The sequence below is a fragment of the Falco naumanni genome, chromosome 3, assembly GCF_017639655.2.
Source record: "Falco naumanni isolate bFalNau1 chromosome 3, bFalNau1.pat, whole genome shotgun sequence".
Classification (NCBI taxonomy): Eukaryota; Metazoa; Chordata; class Aves; order Falconiformes; family Falconidae; genus Falco; species Falco naumanni.
This window is the reverse complement of record NC_054056.1, coordinates 40,954,386-40,980,748: the sequence shown is the minus strand read 5'-3', so window position 1 is coordinate 40,980,748 and position 26,363 is coordinate 40,954,386. Positions and strand designations below refer to the sequence as shown.

Sequence of the window (26,363 nt, the reverse complement as noted above, 5' to 3'; positions counted from 1 at the left end):
TTGCACTATCTTGTTATTTGGCTTCGTAAGATATCATTAACAGTCAGTACAACTTTCTCTTCAGTCTTCAATAGGACTCACTAACTGCCTATCTCCCTCAAAACTGCCCAGCTTAACTAGTGATTTCCCTTTTGAATTCAAAATGTTTGAGAGGGTTTGAGATCATACTATCAGAAAGGAATTGGAACTATTCTGGAGTGTAAGTAGTAATACCTTTACTATTTCTGGGAAAAGCAATTAACACCACACTCCAGTGAAACTACCTTTGAGAAAGGAGATAACATTGCAAGCAAGTATTTCAAACACAAGAGGCCCAAAAGCAATTGCTTGGATATAGATCTTCTTTACTCAGTGCTATTCACCAAATAGTGTTTTGAGTTCTGATACAATGCATTATTTGTTTTTTTCCTCTTGTTACTGCTCCATCTGATCAATTGTATTGAAAAAAAAAAAGAATTAAATCACATGTTGGGTGAGCATGCAGTGAAGACAAAGTTATCTTCTCCACAGGTGATAAAATGTGAGACTCACTGCTTGCACATACTTAATGAAAAGTGGTCGGTAACCAACATGCAACAGCAATGTGTTGCAAGGTGAGAAGAAATTAGGCAGGAGAAAAAACACTCATCTACACGACCGTAAGGTAAGTGGGATTTACGTGTGGAACTTTTTAATAGGCCCCCCATTCAAGGGCTACCAGTACAGAAACAAAAGCAAGCAGAGCTGAAGACTCAGCAAAAGAATAGGGCGCTTAGAAGAAAGTGATGTTTTCCAGTAGGAAGTCATTCCTCTAATGAAAATTTAACTAGGATACCAGTATAGGCAGCAAAACCCCCAAACAAACCAACATTACAGGGTTTTCCTAAATGAAAATAGCAATCAAAGTTTTATTTGCCTATCAGTTTTCGAATGTTAATCATTCTCGTAACTAGTAACTGTGCTAGTGAAGGTAAAGAATTACTTAAAACCTGCTTTATTTTTGTTTGTTTGTTTTAAAAATCACTGTTGTGCAGCTGAATACGCTCAAGGAAGCAAAACTGCATGGATGATTACCCCTATGGAAGCAATCCAAAGACTCATGAAGTAAAAGCTGCTTTCAACTTAAAGATCAAGCTTTTAAATTAGGAAAGTACTTGAGTCTCCAACTGAAGATGTTTGACCTGCTGGGTAAAGGTAATCCATCAGGGACTTAATTCAGGACTCTTTTAGCACACAGCACAGGGGAGTTCCCCAGTGCTGTAGTATGAAACAGTAAAATGCTACTTAGAGCAACAAGAAAAACAAGCACTGCAATTTTACTAATATTAATAAAAATATCAGAGGCTTTCAGCCTTTCCCCTAAGAACCTGCTGCTCCTCTTCCTTCAGAACCCTTTTCCAAACACATGCACAGATGTACAAGTCAGCCCCTGGTCAAACTGATGTCAGAAAAGGAAACAGGTTTTCCTGTTCTTCATCAGATTGGTATTTCGTTTACAAATATTCAAACAGGACTGGAAGGAAACCTCTGAGATTGCTGCCATGCTCATGGTGAGATATAAGACATATCCCAGAGAACAAGGAGTTATGAGAATTTAAGGCAGACCTAGCATTAACAATCCTGCACTGCACAGAAAGGCAAACCACAAACCATAGAAGAGCAAAGTGTTAAGTAGCTAAGTTTAACTAAATCAGCCAATGCCCTGCTTCCATCAGTCAGTAAGTCACCTGGGTCAATCCACATCTTCCTTAACCCTGAAACCTTAACTTCCTGCAAAAAATAAGCAGAGAAAATTACACTGCACTTAGCAGTAAAAGGACATTTTGAATATATCCTTTATCAAGAGAGGGATACTTGGTATATCTGAGGGGTATAATAACATACTACAACACTTTAATAAAAGCTTTCACCTCCTCTCAAAGCCAAGTAAATTCTTAGATGCCTCATTTAACATAACGAAACAGCAATGAAAACAAAATCAAAATAATATAAAGCAAAACACACAAGGTATGTATCTTTCTTCATTGCTCCTTTTAATCACACTGCAAAACACTAATCAGCCATGTAGCCCTATTACTGTATCACTGCAGCACCCAGCCAGTAAACAGTTTCTATTTACCAACAAGATTATCTGCAAAGAATACAACTGACAGCTAACATGGACGGTGACAGTAGCTGAACTAATATCGGGTAATGCATGAATCTATGGTAACTCAAGCTGGAGCAAGACAGGATTTCAGAATCTAAGGGCTCGTAATTTATCAATTAAATTCTACTGATAGGGAATATTATTCCAATGATATAGCATCCAGTGAGAGGCACACAAGTATTTCAGACCTTGGAAACCTTCCCCTCCCCCCCCAAATCTTTGCTACAATTTCAATTAGTGACACATACAAAATTAAACTAGATATCCACTATCAGAATGGGGGAGCAAAATTAACACTGGTAATACTCTCCCTAATGAACAGCATAAAGAACAAGACTGGATGTAGGAAAAACTTCAACTCAATGTTAGTTTTCTAAACTTTCTTCAAACAGCAAAGAAGAAACACTGAGGGAAGCATGTGGAAAAGGAACAGGGCACAATGTGAGCTCTAGGATTTATTTTTTTTTTTAATATCTTACCTACCTCTGTGTATGTGTGTAAATAAATCTGCAATACAAACTCTGAAAAATCTTGTAGGAAGAACTTAAAAACCAAAACAAACAAGCAAAAAACCAAAGCAACTGATTTCATTTTGAGAAGCACGGATTAGCTGTTTTAGTAGAAAACAAGCAAATCCCAAAATGCATCTCTATGTAAAAGGGAAGCTGTCAGGGAAGACAAATCAAGCAATAGCAAAGTTTACTCCAGTACTCCAGTGGATATTAGCTCAAAGGTAGTTTCCTGTCTGAGCCAGAACCAGTATCCAGGACTACACAGGATGACAGATAGGTGAAACTGCCACGGCAAAGCAGCACAAGGTACATTCAAACAACCTCTCTCTTATTTTGGTTGGGCTTTTTGTGCTTGTTTGGGGTTTTTTTTACATACATTAAAGTTGCCAGAAGACTCATTTTCCCTCCATCCAAGAATTTCAGTTTTTCTATCACCACAGACAGCATTTTCATCTTTCTGTTTCTGGAGCTGAAGCAACACATCTTTTAAGAACCAGGAAGCCATGACACACTGAAGTTCTGACTCCACCATGAGGAGCTGGCAGCTTGTTTCCCACACTCACCTAGGAGTGTCACCACTAAACAACTGTTCGGGGCACGTTATTATCCATTTTTGCTTGAACCCACAGAAAAGTGACACCTTCTGCAAGCAGTTGCCTTGAAAGTAACTCATACAACAGAATTTAGCTGTGATATACCAGTTAAGCCTGTAGATTCAGTTACGAGAAGAAAAACTGACTGCCAAAGAAATGCTTCTCAGGCTTACTGTAGTAGCAGCCTGTAATGAGAAAATGTTGTAAAGTGAGTTTTGGAAAGCTTATAGGACACACAGCTTTTTTTATTTTAATGGAATTTTTTACATCCTCCTACTTAAGTATAAAGTACCACTTTAAATACCAAACACTAACTTCTGATTGTCCTCGTGTCTGAGCAAAATGACAGGATGCTACACACTCAGGGACATTTAAACTGCTGCCTTTTGACAGCACAACTCCCAGCTGAAAGCATTTTGTCTTCTTGGTGAAAAAAATTAAAATATATATATATACACAATACATATATGCAATAAATACATATACACCATATAAATAGATCTGTCCTGGTAACTGATTTAGGCACAGTATAACTGGATACTTTTGCCCTGTCTTCAGACAGATCCTTTGCATCTTCTGACAGCCTTCTATCTATCATTTGGGAAAAAAAATAATATACCCTGGAAGACAACATAACTGGTAAACTAAATATATACCCTTAGAGGAAAAAACACTTACCACTACTTAGCCAGCTCAACATAAAAATACCAAGTCAACACTGGATCCCATATCGGTATATACAAGTTGGAAACTAGGCCTGCATGGTTTGGGCACAAGTTTTTACTCAGCCCAGTTTGCAGCGTTAATGCAGGCACATTTAAACAGGTTCTGACCTAAGTGGAAAAATCAGCACAAGAAGATAACTCTGTGCTTTCTGCACAGGAAGCACACATAGCTTGTGTGGCCACCAACTTCCCCAGAGCAGAGATAGAAAATGAGAGAGGTGAGCAGAGAGATGAAATGGGGTTAAAAGAATTCCTTGAATTACGATGACACAGACTGAGCTTCCTCTCAACTTCATCAACAGCAGAAACCAACAACAAAAACTACTGTGACTAGTTTACCGACTTCAACAATCAGATTTGGAAGACACTTTAAATGCCTGCTGCAGCCAAAAAGAAGCAAGTTTGGTATTTCTTTGTTTTCAACAAGTAGTTGCCAAAATACCTGCTACAGTTTTTCAACCTACTTGCACATTCACTAGGCAATTTTAATCACATACAGCTGTTCATGCAACTTTAATGGTGTTTTCCCCCCTGAAACATTAATTCCCCCTGAAACATTAATATTTCCTGGTTAACAGTCTCATATTATAAATCATGTTGTGAAATACAGCCTATTAAAGGGGGAAGTTTATGCAGAAGTTTTTGCTAAGCAACTGATACCCACAGAAAGAGAACAAAATACCACTCTGCACACACAGGCGTTCAAATGCCTGAACTAAACACATCAGAAGGGAACAGATCACATTGGCGCACACAGTATTGGTAGAACTGAGATTAGTTTGAACTGATTTCTTGTCCGTTAGGTTTTTATTTTTTTAAATTCATTTATTTTAAGAAGTGAAATACTGTTTAAATCTTATAAACTAGACTTTAATATCACTTTATGATTGCTCTTCTTTTACATCTAGAAGAGATCACCATGACCACCTGATTTGATCCCCTCCTTAATGTTGACTGAAGAACCACTCTCATGCTTTAAAACTTCTGGGTCTTCTTTGCTATATATAAATTAGGTGCCAAACATGACTGAAAAGATATTTAAAATGAAAACAGGAAGAGGAATAGAGGACAATCAAAGGCACTGTTTGCAATAGTCCTGCCTTGACCTCTATCTGGACAGCATTATCATACTTTCTTCATTGCCAAGGTCAAGGCATATATGGTTGAGGGCATATATTTTATTTAAACATACTGCAGAAGGATATTAAATTTTACAGGTCAGATTCTCCATGGTGCTTGAGCAAAGCTGGGCTGCAGGAAAGAGCAAACAGCCAGCTCACATGACAGCTACCAAGGTGCAGCTTCCCTTTTATCTACCCAGAACAAACATCCTCAGCCTTGTTATGGCCAGACAGGTCCTTCAGCCCAACACACACTCTCTCTGCCTGGATTTTACAGGGATGACAGCTCATAGGGCCTATGGTGCTGCCTTAACCAGCACCATTTGGTAATAGATATGAGCTCTGCAGTGAGACAAAGTCCCGTTGTACAAACAGTTGCAAAAGGGGGTGGCAGCTCTGCCAGTCTTTATCAGGTTTTTGCACACACACACACACACACCCCGCCCCAAGAGCTCCTTCCCACAGACAGAAGTTCCCCCTTGCCTTTCAGAAGCACTCTTGGCCACCTCACGCCTAAACATTGTAATCGTACATGAAAGTTTCATACATAAGCAAGTTTCAGTGAATCAGCCTCACAGTACAGGCATACAACCAACCATTCCAACCACATGATGCATTATTTCAACCATAACTATGAACCCAGATATGAAATGAGGTCCTGACTCATCCCAACTAAGGCACCTGAGATGACTGCATCCAGAGTCAAGTTTCCCCATTGCACGGCCAGTGAGAACAGATGAGACATCTCCTGTGGATGTTATGGCCCTGAGAACACGTGTGACCCCCTGGGCATCAGCATTTGTGTTTTTGAATGCGCAGCTACGAGTCTTCACTGGCACACTCAGCTCTCCCTGCTGCAGAGAAACACCATGGATGCACAGATAGATGAATGCTAGGAAGGGATCAGTTTCATCTTATCTGGGGCAATCTTTCAGCCATATAGCGAAATAAAAGTCTCCTGGGCGCCTTAGAACAACATGTTTTTTGGCCAGGCAACCATGCCTCCCTCTCCAGGCTCCATGTGGTCTGCAGGTTTAATCTCATCCTCCTGCAAAGACACGGGCAGGAGCAGGGCCACCCTTAACTCCATTGACTGCTCCATGGCTGCACGCTTCAGGCAAAGCAGCATTCAGTTGTGTATGCCTATTAGGGCTCTAATACTGGAAACAGAAGTGGAACAGACAACCAAGGTAATTTAATCTAGCAAGATAATTCACTTTCAGTATTAACCCACATCCCCTCCCACTGCCTCAAATGAATCAATGACAAGTGCCCAGGCTTCTCCTTACGGAAAGGGAATTGTATGCCTATTATCTTTATGCTTCACTCCATACAAACTGTAGAAATGACTGTACTAGATTCTGAGCTTACTGATCTCATTGTGAGCAGGGATGGCTTCCACAGAAGTAACTATGCTGCTATTACTGTAAAGCAGGAGGGAGATCTGAATTGGGCACCTGTTACTTAATGTACTCTCTGCAGTCAGAGTCTACTTTCCAGATGTTTTTTCTTGTTGCTGCTGCTGTTGGTTACCAAAAGCATGAAGCTTGGCAAGCACAAGAAGAAAGCCTCTCCTCCATTCCCCTCTGTCCCCATCCTGCTTTTGCAGGGCATGTATACAAGATAAACACTAAACAGTTCCCTTAGCTGTAGTGACTTGAAACATAAAAAGCAGAAAAATTCCCCTCATTGCAAGATTTTCTCAGTAAGGTGTCACTTTTATCCCTTGTATAGACTAACTTTTTAGAGCAGATACTTCTTTAAAGTACTCCCTATCCCTGCCCACAAGGAAAATAACATCTTCAGCTATGGAAGTATCTAGGCTCCTTCTTGAAAGTCAGGAAATTATACAGAAGGTTATTAAAACCTAGACATAAGACTGTTCCTCGCTCTGCAAGTTTTCCATTCACAATTTCTTAACATTCAGAGTAAGTTTGCACCTACACACATGTGCGGTTGTGCAAGCCTGATATGCCATTATATATCCATCCGTCATCCAACGGGTTGCCAGTACTTTTGTGGAATTATGTTGAGTAAGTAAACTACAACCCCTCCTTCCTACAAGGGCTAACATACAGTGTCTCACACCTGCCAAGAGACGGAATTCATTCACTTCTAATAACGGCGGGCTTTCAGTAGATCGCCTCCATAATTCTTAATCAGGCATTTGTACGTGGTCTTACCAGTGACAGATATAGTTGCTTAGCTCTCACTCAGCTGGTTCACTGCCAGAAATCTGCAGGCCAGGCAAGCTGGGAAAGTGTTATATGTTATGAAGTGCCAGGAGAGGGAGGGAAATCATCACCCAAGCTCTTCTGGGTCACTATCACGATGTCATTGATGTCATCGCTGAAACAATCAACCCTGAAGCACAACATGATGATTGTTTCCCCAACTCACATTCACAGCGTGTTTGTTCCAGTAGGCTTGAAAATGAGGGGATGTGGATGGCTAGGTTTTCCTGCTCAGTAGGTTTTTGCTCCAACCTAATTAAAAACATTCAGCAGTTCACTGAAGTTCCTTGCAAACTGCACGTGTCCCATGCTTTAAAACAAGCTCTGAAAGCAAAGAGCTTGGGTTTTGTTTTGTTTTTTATCTTCCAAATGTCCTCCCCAGATGGACAGGACTCCTCAGAAATTTCTTTGTGATACTATACTGACGCTGCTGAAGCAGAAATGCTGAGCTTCTTCTAAATGATCTTTGTTTTACTGTTACTGTTAATGGCTTTTTTCCTCACCTAGAAGCTAACAAGGAAAGCCACTCTTGATTCTACGATGTGCAGAGAAGTGACAGCACAGCTCACGGGAAACAGGCAGCTCTGGTCACCTTGGTCTGAAACTGGGTCAGGGATGCCAGTCTGTGGTTATACCCAAGGAATATGCAAGTAATACTGGGATTTGGACACTGAGGACATGACCACCCTTTTCTTGCAGGCAGAACTTGGGTACTTCAGCTTTAGTGCTCTGAGAGAAGGCACCCTCCTCACAACTAAGGCTTATTTTATGCACAAGTTTTTAAAAAAGGTCACATTTCTAGGAAACATGTCAGAGGATCTATGCAAGCAGCCAAGCCAGGCCCTGCACTGCCATACCACCTTAACCCAAATGCAAGCCACTGCTGGGAGATGGCCACCGCCGTGCATTATGTTGATGCTTGTGGAAGAACGTGCACCGATGGAAAGTCAATTCAGCTCCAAGCAGTGTTAACACTGCTGGGGAAATTCAGTGGTAAAGACTACATCAGCTTCACACATTATGCTTGTAACTTCATCCTCCCTACTGAAAACAGACCATTTGCCTGTCAAAAGTCACTCCGACATGGGGAACCGCAGCAGAGGACGGTGTCCACACAAAAAGCTTGAGAGCGCATCAGGAAAGCTCCTGCCATCAAACAAGTGTTAAAGTATCCTCCAGACCAGCTAGCTCCCAGATTCAGCCTTTCTCAGGAACTGGTACCTCAATGTTTCAAAAAACACCTGTCATCATCTCCAAAAGTAGAGTGCCCTTAAGCTGTACAGCCAGGAACACATTCCTTCAGGGCTGTAACAAGCAATTAAGGGATGTGAAGCAATTACTTTTATACCCATACAAATGAAACTCCTCCAATGCAATTAACTATCCCTTATCATCTACTGTTGAATTTGCAGAAAGCATATGCTGTACACCCTCTCCTCCCCTAGCTTTTCCACAATTTTAATCAGTTTGTTTTAGCTAATGTAATGGAACCTACCTATTCTAGAAAAATAATATATGGCTGCAAATTATCTGAGTATTTTTAAAGTCTTTTTTCATTTTGAATATAATTTCATTTGAGATTTTGCAGCTTTCATTTCTATTAATAAATTATTATTTCTTCTTTATAAGTGATGAGCTAGTGTGTCGTGTAATTTTTTTCCCCTAAATAGACCAAGACTTTGATCTAATGGAAGTCCTTGCTGGGAGTAGAGAGACTTTCTGTCTAATTTAGTTACGAAATATATTCAATTAAACTTGGGAGTTTAATTCATTTAGTTATGAAAATTAAATGAGTTCAATAAGGTACATTTGATTTGCCTCGGGGGGGGGGGGGGGGGGGGGGGGGGGAAGGAAGAGAAGAATCTCTGAAAAGGGAACAAATAAAAAGGTAGAACAAAAGTAACTTTTCCTGCTCATGTTGAAAGGTGGGTAACATTTCCTGTGCCTACATAAAATATATCCACAATAAGTCCATGCAAAATTATATCCAGAAGCCACATGAATACCTGGTAGTAACACCCTAATTGTCTCCTGAGTATACAAAAATCCCTGTAGGTCATAATAAAGTTCATCCTAGTCAAGGGAAGATCTGACTCCTCACACCAGGAAGACACCATCCACACACAACATTTTTCCATCTCCGCTTGGGGAAAAAGGAAAATATTGGAATTATTTTTAAAAACCAGAACAGCAACGTGGACCTCTCAGACAGAAGCCCCCTTCTAGTTTTGCAGCCGTCACTTACCATTTTTGCAGATAGGACAGCACTGATCAGGCTCATACACTGGATCCACGCACTCAGTCTGGGGACAAGCTGAGACAGTGCACAGCACTTCACCATTGGCTTCACAGCGACACTTCTCACATGGAGAAACCTGAAACACAAATCCAGCCACCTTTTAACCTTCTCACTTAACGCCCTCCTAAAGCCCGCAATACCTACCTACCTTCCCATCTGCACTGTCCTTTCCTTCACCTCTTTTTCTTCCTCACTTCAGAACAAATGCTTTTCGTGGTCTGAATAATGCAGACAGTGAGGCTGGGTGCCTGCAAAATTACCAAACCACAGCAGAAAAAAACCTCACAGGTTCTGCTCTGAACCTCAGCAGCTAATGTGAAAAGGGATCTTGGGCACAAGAACACTTTAGGCTTTAACACAAATAAAGTCAAAATCTCGCTACCACATTTCTAATGAACTTCCAGCAAATTATGTTCCTAATTTAGATGAAATCCAGTTTAATTAGAGGTTAAAAAAGTAATTTAGCAAAAAATACTGTATTTACAGAAGAAAAAAAATATGAAATGAAATATGAAACTTCTTTTAATGGAAAGCCTTGTTGCAATTTTTCCAGGTTTGAAAGCTTTTTGGTAGCAGGAAGTTGCATTTTATCGAAAACTATCATTTTCAAAGAGAAGTCAGGAAAAAAAACTATCCTTTGAATTCAGGTATTTCACATAGGTTAACTGTATTTGGACCACTCCTGTAATACTCGTAACCTTCTGAAATGAAGCTGCAATTCAAAGAAAGGGGTGAAGCAAAATACATGTCATCCTTTTTACCTAGTGAAATATTACTGGTTTTGAAGAACTCCACAGAATAGGAGCACCACAAGGTGACTACTTGAATGACCTACTTCAATGAAATCAATTCCAAACAAAACAGCATCAAGGCCCTATTTAAGAAAAAATGGACTTCCAAATGTCTGCATTTGCCACACGTACAACTCCAGCTGCTCTCTTCAGTGTTTCAGGTGCTGCTCGTTGCATCGCTGATGTCCTCGTACCACACAAGGAGCTGGAGGTGGAGGGAAGCAAGGGTACTGAAGAGCAATAAATGATGTACTGTAAATCTCATTGCTATACACAAAAACCCACACTGGCATCCATGCTCACACTGCAGGATGAAAATGCAGCTGAATGTTATTATTAGTGATACTCTAAATCTATAATCTCTGCAGATTCTTGGTTTACTTAAGGATGAGTTTGTTTTTTTTTTTTTTTTTTTTTTACGAACCCCTTTTCATTCCAGACTCCAGTTGATGCAAACAACCACCCATTGCATTTCTCCAATAAAAGCAGAGTAACCTCGAATCTAAAAAAAAAATATATTAATTCTCTGTGAAGAATCATCCAGATGTCTAACTTGCAGATGATCTCTTTCTTCTCCCTATTTCTATAGGCAGCCCATATTTTCATCAAATCCATTCTCTGCTTGCTTGCCTCTTTCACATCCTTCTCACTTCCAAAGTTCAAACATGCTGATGCTTGCGCAGCACCAGCTCCAACTAAATGCTCATCCATGCTTTGCCACTTCTCTTCCCACCTGCCAGGGCTGTTATTTGCTTATGCACTCACATATCTTTCACGCTGTCCCCTCTGCTTAGAAAGCCTAAATAGGGTCTCTTGCTGTGTTGCTTTCTGCTTTTACTACTATTATTTATTTCAGGCTTCCTTTGCTAGCTACTCATTTCCAGTTTTCTCTTTGCTTTAACTCTACCAAGGATAACACCGCACTATACATTTATAAAATGCCACAAGGAGGCTGACAGCCCAGTACTGCAGATTTTTATTGTAGGCTTTGGGCCAAGAATTTTGTCCAGTAATTGTTTATAAGCTGCCATGTTCACTTGCAGAGCTGGAGTGTCAGTGGATGAGGAGGCTTCTGATCCAATGATCAAGAGTCGACAGACTCAGGTATCCCAGGTAATGACTTGAACCACACATTAAACTTTTGAGCGCCAGCAAACCTGAGCTCCTACCTATCTGCTAGTCAACAGTAAGAATCCTTCCCTCTGGAGTTACAGCCACAAACAATACATAGTAAATTATGAAAACATGCTTTTTAAGGAGGACTGGGGTTTTTTTTTCTTTTTATTATGAAGGAACCCTACTTGATCAAAGCTACCAGAACTCAATTCCAAGGATCAGGCTCAACAAGGCTAGCTTTCAATCAGTTTTTAACATTTTTTGCCATGCCTTGAAAAAAATGCAAATTTGCCAGTCATCACTGTTCAATGAGACCAGTAACTACAACAACAGATACTCCTTCTCCCAGGACAACACTTAGCAGCTGTGCCATTCAGTATTAGAAGTGATATAAAAAACAGAGTATCTGATGATAATCAGGAAACAAGACAGCACACAGATGTTATTCCTAAAATCTCTCATCTGTAAAATTTAAACATATTCTAATTACATAGGTTGTTACTAGAATTCTAAATTTGACAGAAGCCTAGAATTCTTACAACAACAAGAAGCCATTTAATGAAGCACTGAAAATACTATCAAATGAGAAACAAAATTGCTCTAATCTTTATCTAATAATGATGATTCAGAATAATGCATTTCCATCCTATACAGCACATAGACTTGAGGATTACATCTTTCATGAACAGAGCACACCGTTAATGTGATTTTGCATTCACAAATAACCTTCCTGTGTAATAAATCATGGGATTTCAGGGGAACACATTTAGTACACATTTAATAAGTACTGTCATCTATACAAGCCACCAGTATAAGCAGTGGTAGCAAGGTTAAGGAAGGTCTCCATGTGCTTATTTCTACAAAGCTCTTTTCAGGCATGTAAGTGAACCACAGTGGCTGCCAAAACAGTATTAGTGTCAACCTTTATCTGCTCATCTTTGGACTAAACGGTAGCATTGCTTTTTATATATGATCAGGATGCAGCAGGAACTATAGAAAAGGCCCACTTCTTTCTGCATCTTAATGGCAACTTAATACTCGGACACATAATCATCACTAGAGGGAGAGAGAGAGAGACAATAAGACTGTGCGTATATGCAACAACAATTAAATAAACCAGAATGAAAAGCCACATTTGGTCCTTCATTTCCTCTCTTCTACTCTTACAACGTAAGCGTGTTCCCTGCAGCGCAGTTCCTAGTGGCAGCCCATGCAACAAGCATCCCACTTGTTCATCTCTGAAACGACCTGCCCAGCAGCACTAACGCTTAGCACATCTGACATAACCAGGCTGGACTGGAAATAGTACCACCTATCAACCTCTCTCTGAAGACTAATGATACCACATCCCTGTGGTCTACAGATTAAGCTATTAACTCTATAGCAGCAGTGGTTCTGCCTATGCAAAACCCACGGGAAGATAACAAGAGGCACAGAAATCTTACAAGTTCACCAGGCAGCCATAAAACCTGTAGAAAACAGAGTGCAGATGGCAAAAAAACCAACACAAAAACTTCTTCAGAATTGTTTAAAGGGAAGTTTATGAGCAGATGTATAAATGGACTTGCAGATGTTGTAAAAAAGCAAACACAGCATTGTGTAAACAGGTAGATTTCCCACTAGTGGGACATGAAAAGAACTGCAGCTCATTAAGTTGCTGCATAAACCTACTGCTCTTAAGTGTAAATTGGCATAATTAAAAAGTGACAAATCATTTGCAGTCACTGAAGTTCTGGTACAAAGTAATTTGAGCTCTTCTCCCTTTCCAACATGGCAAATTTTACTTAAAAGCACAAAAGAAACCAAAACCAAACCAACAAAAAAAATCTGAATTTAAAATAAATAAATAATATATATATATATATATATATATAAAATCTGCATTTGGTTCCTTGAGCCTTGAAAACATCCAGGTTTAAAAAAAAAAAAATCAATCATAATCCCAAACTTATTTGTTATTGTGCTGGAATTTTTATTAATATTTCCTTGCCACTTACACAACTTGGGAGAACATGAATGGGGTTAGGCTGACAAGAATAAACCTATCAGCCTTGGCTTTACTTCAAAAATACCACAAATGTTTCAAACATTTTTCGAAGTTTGTTGACTTCCATATTTCCAAGCAACTTATTCACAAATAAGTACAATTTTCAGCAGGAGAGAAATTCTAAAAAAAAACCACATGAAGCAACAACTTCCAAAAACATAGGTTCTTCCCAAACACTACACTTCTGAAGGTAACTTATGGTCCTTGTCAGGCTCTGACATAAAGTCAGCCTGTATTTTCAAATCGTACTGTAAGACTGAAAAACATCTAGTGGAACACATTCTCAGCAACCTCCAGCTCCAGTGCAGAATTTCATCCTCACTGCATTTCACCAACTAAGGCTTTTGCTCCCAGTTCTACTTGTATGGATGCTGTGATCCCTCTGCCATCCTGCCTCACAATACCCACAGAGGAGTAGAGTGGAACTGATGGAAACAACTTTATGAGACCTCATCCTTCCCCTACACACCTGTGCTGTGTTTTGTGTCGACATCCAGGTCCTCTTTGAAAACAGAAAAAGCACCTGCATGCGCATGCATGCACACACACACGCAAAGCCTGCAGAAAGGACTGTGAATCAAAGAAAAAAACACATCAAACCTCCCATTCCCTGGCGCACACAGCTTTCGAGTTACCACTGGCTCTGGTCAGGGCAATTTTTTGCCATGCCAAGCCATAGAAAAGTTTTATATAAGCAAAATCCCAAACTTGCATGGATATTTACACATCTATACATAAATGTGCAGAAAATCTCACTTAAAAGTTAGTAGGTCACATTTTTCTTCCTTTAGTGATGCCAGGTACTCTTTGCCACAAATAATAGATGCGGACACAGAGAAAAATCAGATTACTATCCATTTATAACTCCTTCCCTGACCTTCACCAAGAGACAGGATATTAGTAAACTCTCTAAAACCATCAACTTTAAACTTGTAAAATGACCTCTGAAACTGTGAGCAATTACCTGCATTTGCAATTGCTTCCACTGAGCAGCAGCAATCTGACCACATCTGTACCTTACCCTGCCAGACATCTCCACTGACTGCAGTGGCATGGGCAAACAGCTGCATTTACAGTTTCGTGCTCACAATATTGGAACCAACGTTGAAGCTCAACTAAAAACCAAGGTCTTCACACATCAAAATAAACAGGCTACTGTCCCACCGCCTAAATGCATCAGTAACTTCCCTTGCACATCCTGGGCAGACAACCCTTCTCACCTGTGTTTCCAAAGCTGGCTTACAAAAAGTGGTAAGGGAACCGATGTTTCGTTACAGGAAGGTATCAACACAAGGGCTGAAGGCTAAATGGGGTTAAAAAGAAAGCTGAAACCAAAGTCTTTTCAGAACATTTCTGTAAATGTTGTTCAGCAGTCCTTTTTTACCAAGGTTGCCAGCCATGTTCAAATGTAACAGGGAGCCTTAAGGTTCTATTCTCTCACTACATGCTTAACACAATAAGGTATTTCAGTCTTGCTTTACAGCCATCAATACAAAACCACTATACAAACAGACAAAGAAATGCAATTTGTTAAAAAAGCACGAATGAAGAGTGGGGAAGAAGCATTTAAAACTCTGACCTACAGAGAACGTGTGCAGAAGCATCACTGTTTTGGCCACCCCTCAGAATTAACTTTGCTGGAAAAGGAAGGACCTCACAATCCATCTCTGAAAATGTCACACCAACTAGCAGCTGTTAAAAGTACCTTCTCCCTCTTAAGGCAGAAACAGCCACCCCGAGACCGAATGCAATCCTTGAGGGTGACATGGAAAAAGGGAGTATGCTACAATGCTGTCTGCCATACTTTGAAATCCACTATTGTTCTACACATTATTCCCGATAGAGAGCATGGGAAAACACTGTGATTTATTCCAGAGAGAGTAATTCTGCTCATTTATTTATTTTTCAGTAAGTTCAAAACATGGAAAGACATTATGAATCAAAGTTAAGTTTCCAAGAACATGCAAACACCAGAGAGCAGAGGTGGCAATTTATTTACAGCCTTCACAAATACATTTTCTTTTTCTCCATCCTGAGAGAGGCTCAAGCTTCCAGAACCCTGAACTGGATTTCGTACTCCCCTCAACATATTCAGCTCAAAAATCTCTGGTGTGTTCCAAAGTGGGGTTTGGACTAGCCCTGTATCTAACAGTCCTTTGCAAGCCAATTCTTAAGAGCCTGCTTGCAGATCTCAGCCACAATAAAACACTACAGGGAAAAAGGTAAGGTAAGCAAGCAGAAAATCAGCCCCAACTACAGAACTTTTCAGTTGCACTGTAATAAGTTGCATTTTCAACGACAATGACCTTGCACAGTAATGTTAAAGAGGTCCTAGTCTAAAAGGATTCCCCTAATTATAAAGCTTTGCAAGTCCTTTGTTTAGGTATCACTGTGATCCAGACTTTGAACCACACTCTTAAAAAAGAAGGCCCACAGTAATTCTCAGAAAGCAAACCTTATCCAACCTTGGCAGCACAGTTTAAATCGTTAAAGAGAGCAATGACTGTTAAAAAAAGGTGTATCATCACAGGCTGATTACTAGGAATAAAGTCAGCCCACAAAACCCTGCTTGATCCCTGCAAGGTAGAAGTTTGACACATAACAGTTAAATAAGGAAACAAATGAATTGCTGAAAATTTTCATAAAATCCACATCACCTCTGAGTAGCATCCTTCCAAGTACCGTTTTTTACTGTAAATACCAAAGGAATTGATAAAGATCAGCCCCCTCATTTAAAAATGTTACAGTATCATAGAGCAAGAAAGGCCGTATTTAAGGGTAGCATTTTACCGCACTGCAAAAGTAGTATTAACACAGAAATGAAAAGGGGAGGGTGAGACCCAGACCACCCTCCGAGAAATATAATGCCACTTTGAACAAGAGAAGGACCCACAAAACGACTTCTGGCTTCAGCCCTTACCATGAACTCCTCTAGGGTCTGGTAGGTTTTCCCTCGAAACTCGCAGTAGTTCTTCCTCTCCTTGCACTGCGGGCAGCACTGCGTGGTGTCCACATGGACACACCGAGGGTGGAGCCTGGGGCACTCGGGCTGTATGCACAGCGGGCCCTCCTCGGTGCAGAGGCAGGGGCAGGCGGAGGGGCCCGGCGCAAACTTCTCCCCAATGGAATATACGAAGCCGCTCTCGTCCACGCAGCCTTTCCCACGGTAGTCCGGATAGGCATACTCCTCCGGGGGCTCGGGAGTCACGCTCGCAACGGCTTCTGGGAGAGACACGTCTTCAGCCACCTGAGGTTCCTCGGGAGCGGCATCCCTTTGCTCTTGCACTTGAATGCTCCCAGATTTACTGCTCGTCCCCTGGCTGTTCCAAGCCTGCTTTTGCTTAGTCCAAGACTCCTTGTTCAAGTAGTTCCTGTTTCCTTTGCTCTTCCAGTCCCTGCTACCCTCCTCCCTCCCGCTCCTGCCGATCTCATTCATTTTCCCTGGGCCTGTCTGGCTGTCCCTTGTAGATGTGTGATCCCTCTTTTCCTGGCTTGCCTTTATCTCCTGTTTGTCTTGAGCCTTGGCCAGTTTTTGCACAGGTATGGTGGAGCTACAGAGGGCAACCATGAGGCAGCAGGTTACAAGAAAAGAACTAGAGAGAGCTCCAATTGCCATTGCAGTAGAGCTGGGCATCACCTACTGCATCCCGCAGGGGACACTGCATTCACATCGGAGGGAAGCACTTCACAGATCCACAGTCCCTAGGAAGAGAAGGATAAGGAACACTTCAGCTGCTGCACTTTTTCACACCCTACACCCACGCACCCACCCCCCGGCCTCCACCGATGCAACATCTCAAACAACACGCAACCTGCCTCGGTAGTTTATGCAAAAGGCAAACAACAGCCTGGTGCTGCATCCCTCCTCCTCCTCCCCCGCTCTGCCAAGTCTTATAAATAGCAGGGCTCTGGACACAGACCCGGCGTCTTCGCCTCCGTGAAGAGCACCACGCAGAACTCCAGGGAGTTCGGATTTGCAAAGGCAGGTGCATGCAAAACCCAGAACGTTTGGAGGTTATTTTTCCTTTCAAATGACAACACGTGAAGAGGATGGACGCTTGCTGAATTAAATGAAGCTCCCCTAAACACAGCAGAGTCCGGAAAAGAAATCACCCAACGGAGTCCCAGTTGCTGACTGCGTGCTCGATGGTTTTCATTAACCTCTTATCCAGTCTTGAAGTATGCTGCTGTTTTGGGGTTTTTCTTAAATACCTGCCAGCCAGCACATTTCTGTCAAAGACAACTAAACCCATGCGCATTAAAGCAAGCAGAGCCAAACTACCCCGCTGCCGAACTACCTAAACAAGCACACACCACCTCCTCCTCCTCCTCCCCGTGCTTAAGGCAGAGCAGCGCCGTTAGGAGTTTCCGCAGCAGAGGCTCATTTAACCCACATCCTCCAGGAGTTCAGCGACACTCCCGGCTCCTGTCCGTAAAACGCTGCACTCCGAATCGGCACAAAACCAACCAAAACACGTCCACGGCTCCGGCCACGGCAAGCGAAGGCGCTCCAGCCTCCCGGCACGGCCCCACCTCCGCGGTACCGCTCCCCAAAGCCATTTAAAAGCCTCCCTCCCTCCCTGCCCGCCCGCCTCCCCCGGCCCTCACCGGCGGCCCGGCGGGGGCGGCGGCACCGGGGGGCAGCGCGCTCCGCCCGCCCAAACTTTCCAGCGGGCCGGGCACCGCCGCCCGACCCCCCTGCCGCTGGGGGAGCCGGGGCCAGCCCCTTCCCCGGCCCTGCAACGTCCCCCGCGGCCCGGCCCGGCGCCTCCCTACCTGCGCTGGAGCCCGGCTCAGCCCCGCCGGCGGCTCGGGACGCCAAGCCTCGCCCCCCGCCCGGCTCCCATGGCGGGGCCGCGGGCGGGCGGCCGGCGTCGGCTTGTTGCTGCCCGCCCGCCGCCGCCGCGGACCCGCAAAGCCCGCAGCGCAGCGCGGCGGCCAGGCGATCCGGCCCCGCCGCCGGGCTCCGCCGCGGCCCCCGTTTCTCTCACATGGCGGCCGTGCGCCGCCGGCCCCGGGAGCGGCGGCAGCGGGGCAGGACGGGCACTCCCTCCCTGCCTCCCTCCGTCCGGCCGCCGGGCCGGGCGCAGCGCGGGGACTCGCCACGGGGCGGCAGCGCCTGGTGCGGCCGCGCAGCGCCCCTGCCCGCCCCTCCCCGCCGGCGGTGTGGGGGGCGGGGGGCAGACCCACTCGTGCCGTCGGGCCCCACGGCGGGCACGCTCCGGGCCGGGAGGGGGGCGCCCCGCGCAGCGGGCGGGCGGCTGCGGAGAGGGAAAGCGGGGCACGGGGGGCCGGCCGGGGCGCAGCCCCGCACACCGGCGGCCGAAACTTTTGCAGGTGTCAGGGCGTCAGGTCGGGGCCTGAGCCCCGTGCGCCGCCCGCGGCTCGGTGCGGCGAGGACGGGCGCGCTCCCGCGGCGAGGCGCGCCCCCGCCGCACCCCCCTGCCTGCGGGGCCCGGCCGCAGCCCCGCGCTATAGCCGAGCCGCGGGGGGGGGCGGTTAAACAGGGTCCGGCGGGGCCGTGCAGGCCGTGCCCCCGGGCTGTCCCCACGGCCGCGGTGGCGGCTCTGCCTTAGCCCGCTCCTGCCGGCCTTTTCTGGCAACGAGGTGGTACGTGACCTGCTAGTTGAGATATTGACTTACGCTTTCGAACGGCCGATGGACACTTCTGTAATTAAATATAATTGCAGTTTTTCTCCTTTATGCTTTTTGGTACGGAAAAAGGATGGTCCATTATAAAGATGATGGCTGCAACACACTTAGCCAGACTGTTGGGACAGAACACCAAAGGAAAGCTAGAGGTGTTTTTGTTCTGGACCTGAGAAAGGGCTTGGAACGCAAAAGGTTACTTATTTATGTATGTATTTATTTTTAAGCCGCATTTGATGACATACCAGAATAATCTTCTTGAGTTTTGCTGTACAGATGTTCCAGAGCAGTCCCAGCTGCACTAATCCTGCTGCTGCAGTAGCTCTTTAGCAGTCTGCTGTGCCCGACTTGTGGCTAGGGCCGGTTTTCTCGAAGTACTTGGCACTATAACTGAAATTTTTTAAGGTAGGTAAACCTTGTAGATTTTTTTTTTTTTTTTTCTCTAAAATGGTAGCGCTGCAGGAGAGCACCGAAAATCTGCTGGATACTAATGTTTCACTGTTAAGTACCATCATGAGCGCCTGTTATTTGTGAAAACCAAGACACTTAAACTCCTCCACAGGAGGATGCAGGTGCTAAACTCTTCTGGCTGCTGGGTTCTCCCTATAAACAACTATGAGTCCTGTCTAGTTCACAAAATTATTTCTATTGACATCATCTCATATCTCCCAGTGAGATATTCACCAGCTAAATAATGGTTTAATCTGAAACTTTAAAATACAGAACTAAAGTTTTGAAGGGTACGAAGAAGTAAAGTGTTTCCATAGGTTGCACTAGTAAAATGAAATTCCACATTGCTACGGGATTGCTAGGCAAAGTCTTACAGAGTTAAGCTAGACCTTTCACATTACCTGGCTAATAATCATTAAGAAGTATTTGCCTTCAACTTATCGTCTTATTACCTCTGAATAAAGAGTTTAATCTTTGCCTTTTCTGAAACAGGAATTTTATATAGCATAAGCTGCCATGGGGCGACCAACCATACACCACATGGCTGATTCTGGAAGAACAACATGAATGCCCATCCTAGGCTTTGCATTCACAAGCCTGTAAGCTTTGCTATCAAGCAGCAGCTAGTTGTGGCTAGAGCAAACCAGAAGGAAACAGGGGGCCTAGGAAGGCACTGCTATGTCTATGATAAAGAGGAGAGAGAAGCCAGTTTGTTGTTCTGACATTTTCACATGTTCCCAGGTGAAGCTGGTACAAAATCTGAGTTCTACAGCATTCAGGTCTTTCTCTGTAGGAGCTCTGCCTCTCCCAGACCTAGTTATGTGGCACACAGATCAGCCAGGGCTGAAGGTTCAAGATACCGCTGTGTAACAAGAAGGGCAAAGCCTCTGAGCACTTGCATAGCAACAGACTACAGCTCCTTCTAACCTTCTCGGCAAAGAAAGAGGTAAATACCCTTGTTTCTTTTTCTAGAAGATTTCTCGCTGGACTCCAGCCTCTGTTTATTCAGTTTCATATGTATATTATGTGATGGATTGTACCTGACATTGGGACCCTTGCAGAACCGATGCCAGACTGCTTCATTAGTGTCATAGCATCAATTTGCAATATATTATAGTCGAAATGGTCAAACAGAAGATCTGTAAGAAATATTTGGTGGGGTTTTTTTTCCATGTGAGGTCTCAACTAGAAGAAGAGAGAAATGTGAAAATCTGTTATTTGAAGGATGCTTTTAACAATGTCTTTAATGTGAGATTTATACTTCTGATATAATATAAAAGGCCCTGGAGTCTGAGTCCTTCTGTTTATTCATGGGATAGACACAGCGTAAAATCACAGGTCCAAGTTTCCCCACTCTGCTGTCCCCCTAGGCAACAGTAGCAAGGACAACTGTGTCTCTGGATGAGAATCAAATTCTGCATCTCATTCAAGACAGCTTCCTTTTTGCTGGGTCTTGTCTGCATGATAAGAACTTTGCATTAGCTGTATCAGAGCTGTCAGGAGCAAACAGTCTGCTGGTTTTAGCTTATTTTTACTACAAATTAGCCTACTTTTACTAGGAAGAAATTGAACGGAAAACAAAAAAGGAAGCCAGCAGCCGAGATAAAGATGGGTGTTGGCGAGGAATGACTTAAATTAAACTAGTGTGATGATCATCTCTGTTAGACCAGCCCGGAGACAGCGAGAGTGGACATCCGGGCTGAAGATAGCTGGCTGTTAGTCAGAAAAACATAATTAAACATCTACTCCATGAGATCAGGGGGACTGAATTTTTGAAAAATATTTTTTAAGAGTCGCCTTGGGGTGAATGACAAGAACCTAAACATGGGATGTATGTTTTGCCAAGTTAACATTGGTTATCTGCCTGATTAATAACAATATAAAAAAACCCCAGTCTCATAGCTATGCAGATGCTTCATTGCAACGTCAAAGACAACCACTTTTAGCCTATATATTGATAAAATGAAGCCCTGGATATGCACATACTCACCCCAGCACAGGCATGTAGCCCGGACACCTAACGCATGCATTCCTTCACATGACCTCATACAAGGCACGTGCCCCATCTTTCCTATTCTTATAAAAGAGGTGTCCCCTGTCTTCAGTGAGAAGTCAGGGAGAGAAAAGAGGAAGCTCTGTGAAAGCCTGTGGACCTGGGCTGGGCAGGGCGGGGGGCAGGGGGAGCAGAAGAGGGCCCCCCAGTGCAACTGGGGAGCAGGGGTCTGCTTAGAAACCCCCACACAAAAGCGAGGCTGGCTTCAGTGACAGGGTGTCCACTGAGCCCTTGGAGAGGGCAGGGTGTCCCCGGGGGGAGCAGTAGCAGCTGTCTGCAGCGTGTGCCCGTCTCAGCTCAACAGCTCTGAAACTCCTGAAGTAAGAGGGGAGAAAAAGCCCCCACAGCATGACTTCTCTGGGGAAACCGATGGTCATGCCTTTTTATGTTGCTTCGTTTCATTATTCCTCCTGAAAGGAAAGGAGTTGTTATATGAAAGGTATTTTTTATTGTGTGCTAAAGTGGCAGTTGTTCAGGCAGGTTCACATCACAGCCTTTGAAAGGTAGCAATTTGTACAATGGTATTAGTCCAGCCATATAAAATAAGGCCTTCAAATAGCAGTCAGTCTGAAGGCAGAAAGAGAGAGACAAAGCCAAGGTACATATTACTCTAACAAATCATGTGTATTTGAAAAGCTCGATTATAAATCAGAAGTTTAATCAACTTAAAAAAAAAAAAAAGAAAAAAAAAAGAAAAAAGCAAGCTTCCATAACTATTTTTAAACTAGGTTAGCTTTCATCATTTCATTTTTGTTTCTTCTATTTTCTTTGTGCCACTTGTCAAGTGATAGTGAACACAAACTGCTCCAGTTCTTTCTTTTTTCACTAGTCTGATGTCTCTTTAGTTGTCTGGTAAGTACTTACTGAAGAAGTGTTACATAAGCTGTAGTTACAATCATGTCTTCATTAATTGCTTTTAAATTATTCAGTTTTTTACAGATAATGATATGTTACAACATTATTTTTTCTGCTTTGTATGCGTGAAAACAAAACTTAAAAAAACCCCTCTGTCATTTAGAGTTTAGGATCTTCAGTACAAGGACTCTCTTTACACTTCTGTAAAATACAATTTGCATGCTGGGAAATGAATAATAATTTTTCATTTTAAATTTTACTTATTACTTGCAATAATAATTCAAAAAAATCTCATAGACTTGTAGGAGATTTAAACTTTAGAAGTCATAAGTTTATGAAAGACCTTTTAAAGGAGATTTTTACTGCTGCTGGTTGATGTTCTGAGAACTCCCCTTTTACCTTATGATTTCTCTCATTATTAAGCAAAATGCAAATATAATGGTGTGCAGCTTTTGGCTAGGATACAGTTAATTTTTTTCATAGTAACTGGTATGGGGTTATGTTTTGGGTTTGTGTTGAAAACAGTGCTGATAATCAGGGATGTTTCAGTTATTGCTGAGCAGTGCTTACGCAGAGTCGAGGCTTTTTCTGCTTCCTACCTCACACCCCCCCCCCAGCGAGCAGGCTGGGGGGGCACAAGAAGCTGAGAGGGGACACAGCCGGGACAGCTGAGCTCGACTGACCAAAGGGATATTCCGTACCATGTGATGTCATGCTCAGCAATATAAAGCTGGGGGAAGAAGGAGGAAGGGTGAGGACATTCAGTGATGGCATTTGTCGTCCCAAGTCACCGTTAATGCAATGCATTAAGTTCAACTGAGATGGCTGAACACCGGCATGCTGATGGGAAGTGGTGAACAAATTCTTTGCTTTGCTTGTGTGTGTGGGTTGGTTTTTTTTACCTGTCAAACTGTCTTTATTGCAAACCACAAGTTTTCTAGCTTTTCCAGTTCTCTCCCCGATCCCACCAGGGGGGAATGAGTGAGTAGGCAGCTGTGTGGTGCTTAGCTGATGGCTGGGATTAAACCATGAAAAATGGAAGTAAAATATTTAATATTTTTTTAAAAAAATAAAATTTCCTATTTAAAAATATTTTTTCCAAAATATGGAAAAAGAGACTGGTTTTGTTTAGAACAACTCAGAAAAGCTCTTTTCCTGTGACAAGACCATTTTCTCTCCTGCAAGCTTTGAGGAAACTGCAATGCACATATTCCACCCTGGTAATGGTTCCCTTCTAGGTCCATGAAAGAGAGAGAGAAATACATACTGCCTTTTTGTATATATATACATGTCTACAAGTTCTACCACTTTAAATAAGTTTTCAATTCTTACATGCCCGTTGCATCTCTAAGGAGGCTTTGCCAATATAAACTTCAGAAAAGTGTTATTACGTAACCACAATAGTTAAATAATGTTAAAGATTGCATAAGTGAAACCTTTGGAGAGAAAGGAGGATTCAATTCAGGACCTGTGCATATGCGCTCATTCTGAGGAAAAAATATTTGTCTATACAAAGCACAGTATTTTGTACCTCTAATTGCAGGACATGAGAGTGATCATAAATGGATTTTGATGCATCTATTTGCACCACAGTTTCAGTAGCCTGGGGAAATTGGATGTTAATCTTGGCTTACAATGTTATTTGATATTTGCGCCTTTTTGCTCAGAGGTAACGAAAGGTTTTTGCATATGCGTACACATGGACATGCACAAAATAACACAAAATCTTTACATGTACATTCTTTTGTATAAATAAGTCTTAATAGTGTACCTTGTTCTTCCCTTTTGCAAAGCCAAAGGATGCACTACTAACAGTTTTATTTTTAACATTGTCGTCATGTTGGAAAACTAAACAAAATATTCCTTAAGCTTGCATTTAGTTCTCAGAATCTGGAATTTGCTTGAAAGTACAGATCAGTATTACTTTTCCCTTTATTACTATATATAGAATACATTCTTGTTTTATTTATGTTTGTTTATCTAGGTACATTTGTGTTAACAGTAAATTTCTTCAATAAAGGCACATTAACTATCACAAGATAGTGAAAGTGTTCTCAAGATGCAACAATCCAACACCTCGCACCAACTTTCCTGCCTTGAAAGACTGGTATAACAGATGGAGCTCAGTGTCACGGACTCAATGAACTCAATGAATTTTAGAGGGATGGTCCATAGACTAAGAGAATGATATCGTGTATTTATGTTAAAAGACAGGAAAGGTGATGATGCGTTGGAAAGTGTGGCATGACATAAATGGTATGGTATAAGGGGTGGATACTGTCCTGGTTTTGGCTGGGATAGAGTTAGTTTTCTTCTTAGTAGATGGTGCAGGGCTGTGTTTTTGCATTTGTGAGAACAATGTTTACAGCACACTGATGTTTTTAGTTGTTGATGGGTGATGTTTATACTGAGTCAAGGACTTTTCAGGTTCTCGGGCCCTGCCAGTGAGAGGGCTGGAGGGGCACGGGAAATTGGGAGGGGACACAGCCAGGACAGCTGACCTGAACTGGCCAGAGGGATATTCCATACCATGGGATGTCATGCTCGGTATATAAACTGAGGGGTTGACCAGGGCCAGGGGATTGCTGCTTGGGAACTGGCTGGGCGCTGGTCAGCAGATGGTGAGCACTTGCATTGTGCACCACTTGGGGTTTTTTTCTCCCTTCCCTTTGGATTTCATTCATCTCCCCTTCTCCCTCCTTTTCATTATAACTGTTGTTATTATGGTTTTATTTTATTTTAATTATTAAATTGTTCTTATCTCAATCCTAGAGTTTTATATTCCTTTCCAATTCTTCCCATCCCTCTGGGGCAGGGGGAGTGAGTGAGCAGCTGCATAGTGCTTCGTTACCAGCTGGGGTTAAACCATGACATCTAGGGAAAAAAAAATAAAAATTAAAAAACATCTATTCCTGTGTTGTTCCACATTTTAAGTTAATAGATCTCATCCTTTCACTGCTTTTTAATATTACTGGAGGAAAAAAACTACCCAAAACAAAACCCCAGCTTTTCTCTCTCTCTTCTGTTCTGACAGGATTTCTTGACCTTTATTGTATTAAATATTGAACTAAATTTCATGAATAAATGGAATTGGAGAAAAAAATAATCTTATCTACCTTACAGAAAGATAGGGAAAAATAAAAGTTTTATTGTTAAAACTGATTTAGCACTGTAACTCACACAAATGTTTACTTCCATTCTCTAACTTTCTTTAAAACTTCTGTAACAGGAATTATATTGTTTTCCTTTAAATTATTTGAAAAACGGCATAGGTTGTTTCCTCAGATATATGTATTTGAAATATAAATGTTTTAAAAGACATTGTCTTTATTCAAATACTCTGTTAATATTAGTTTAAAAACATTTATTGTATAGTTGGTAATTATAAACTTGTCTCTCACAAAGACAAGCCCTTAAAAATAATTAAAAAAATATCTTAACAGTTTTTGCATCATGAAATATGTAAAATGCCTTATATCACAACTGAAGCTTTTTTTTTCATTTCTTAATTTTTTCATTTTTTAATTTTTTAATTTTTTTTCATTTTTCATTGTTGGAGAAGCTGATAAAATATGTGTTGAAATTGAGTTTGCCAAGCCACAAATTTGAAGGTTAAGGAATTTACAGTATGTGTGCAAATGCCTGCATTCTTCCAATGGTTTGCAGATTTAGAGTATAACCACCAGATATCTGATCCTGTAATATAACTGTTTGCAGACTCAGGAAACCATCGTGCCTCTTAGGGGATATTCTCCAAAACTTACTGAGCATAAACCCCTAGATACAAAGC

General features: G+C 42.3%; 1 protein-coding gene across 5 annotated transcripts in view; it reads right to left on the bottom strand.

Annotated features, from left to right (window-relative positions):
* VWC2 (von Willebrand factor C domain containing 2) overlaps positions 1-26,363 on the bottom strand; it is an 86,551-nt gene that overhangs the window by 45,051 nt on the left and 15,137 nt on the right. The window contains exons 1-3 of one of the 5 annotated variants that reach the window (XM_040588051.1): positions 18,343-18,669; positions 16,487-17,268; positions 9,559-9,688 (exon numbers count right to left, since the gene is read on the bottom strand). In XM_040588051.1, coding sequence (XP_040443985.1) covers positions 9,559-9,688; positions 16,487-17,200 — 844 coding nt within the window. In that variant the 5' untranslated portion in view covers positions 17,201-17,268; positions 18,343-18,669. Of the gene's footprint in view, positions 1-9,558; positions 9,689-16,486; positions 17,269-17,486; positions 17,840-17,864; positions 17,987-18,034; positions 18,056-18,342; positions 18,670-26,363 lie in introns of those variants that run through there. The other 4 variants (XM_040588055.1, XM_040588054.1, XM_040588052.1 and 1 more) reach the window with 4 other exon arrangements.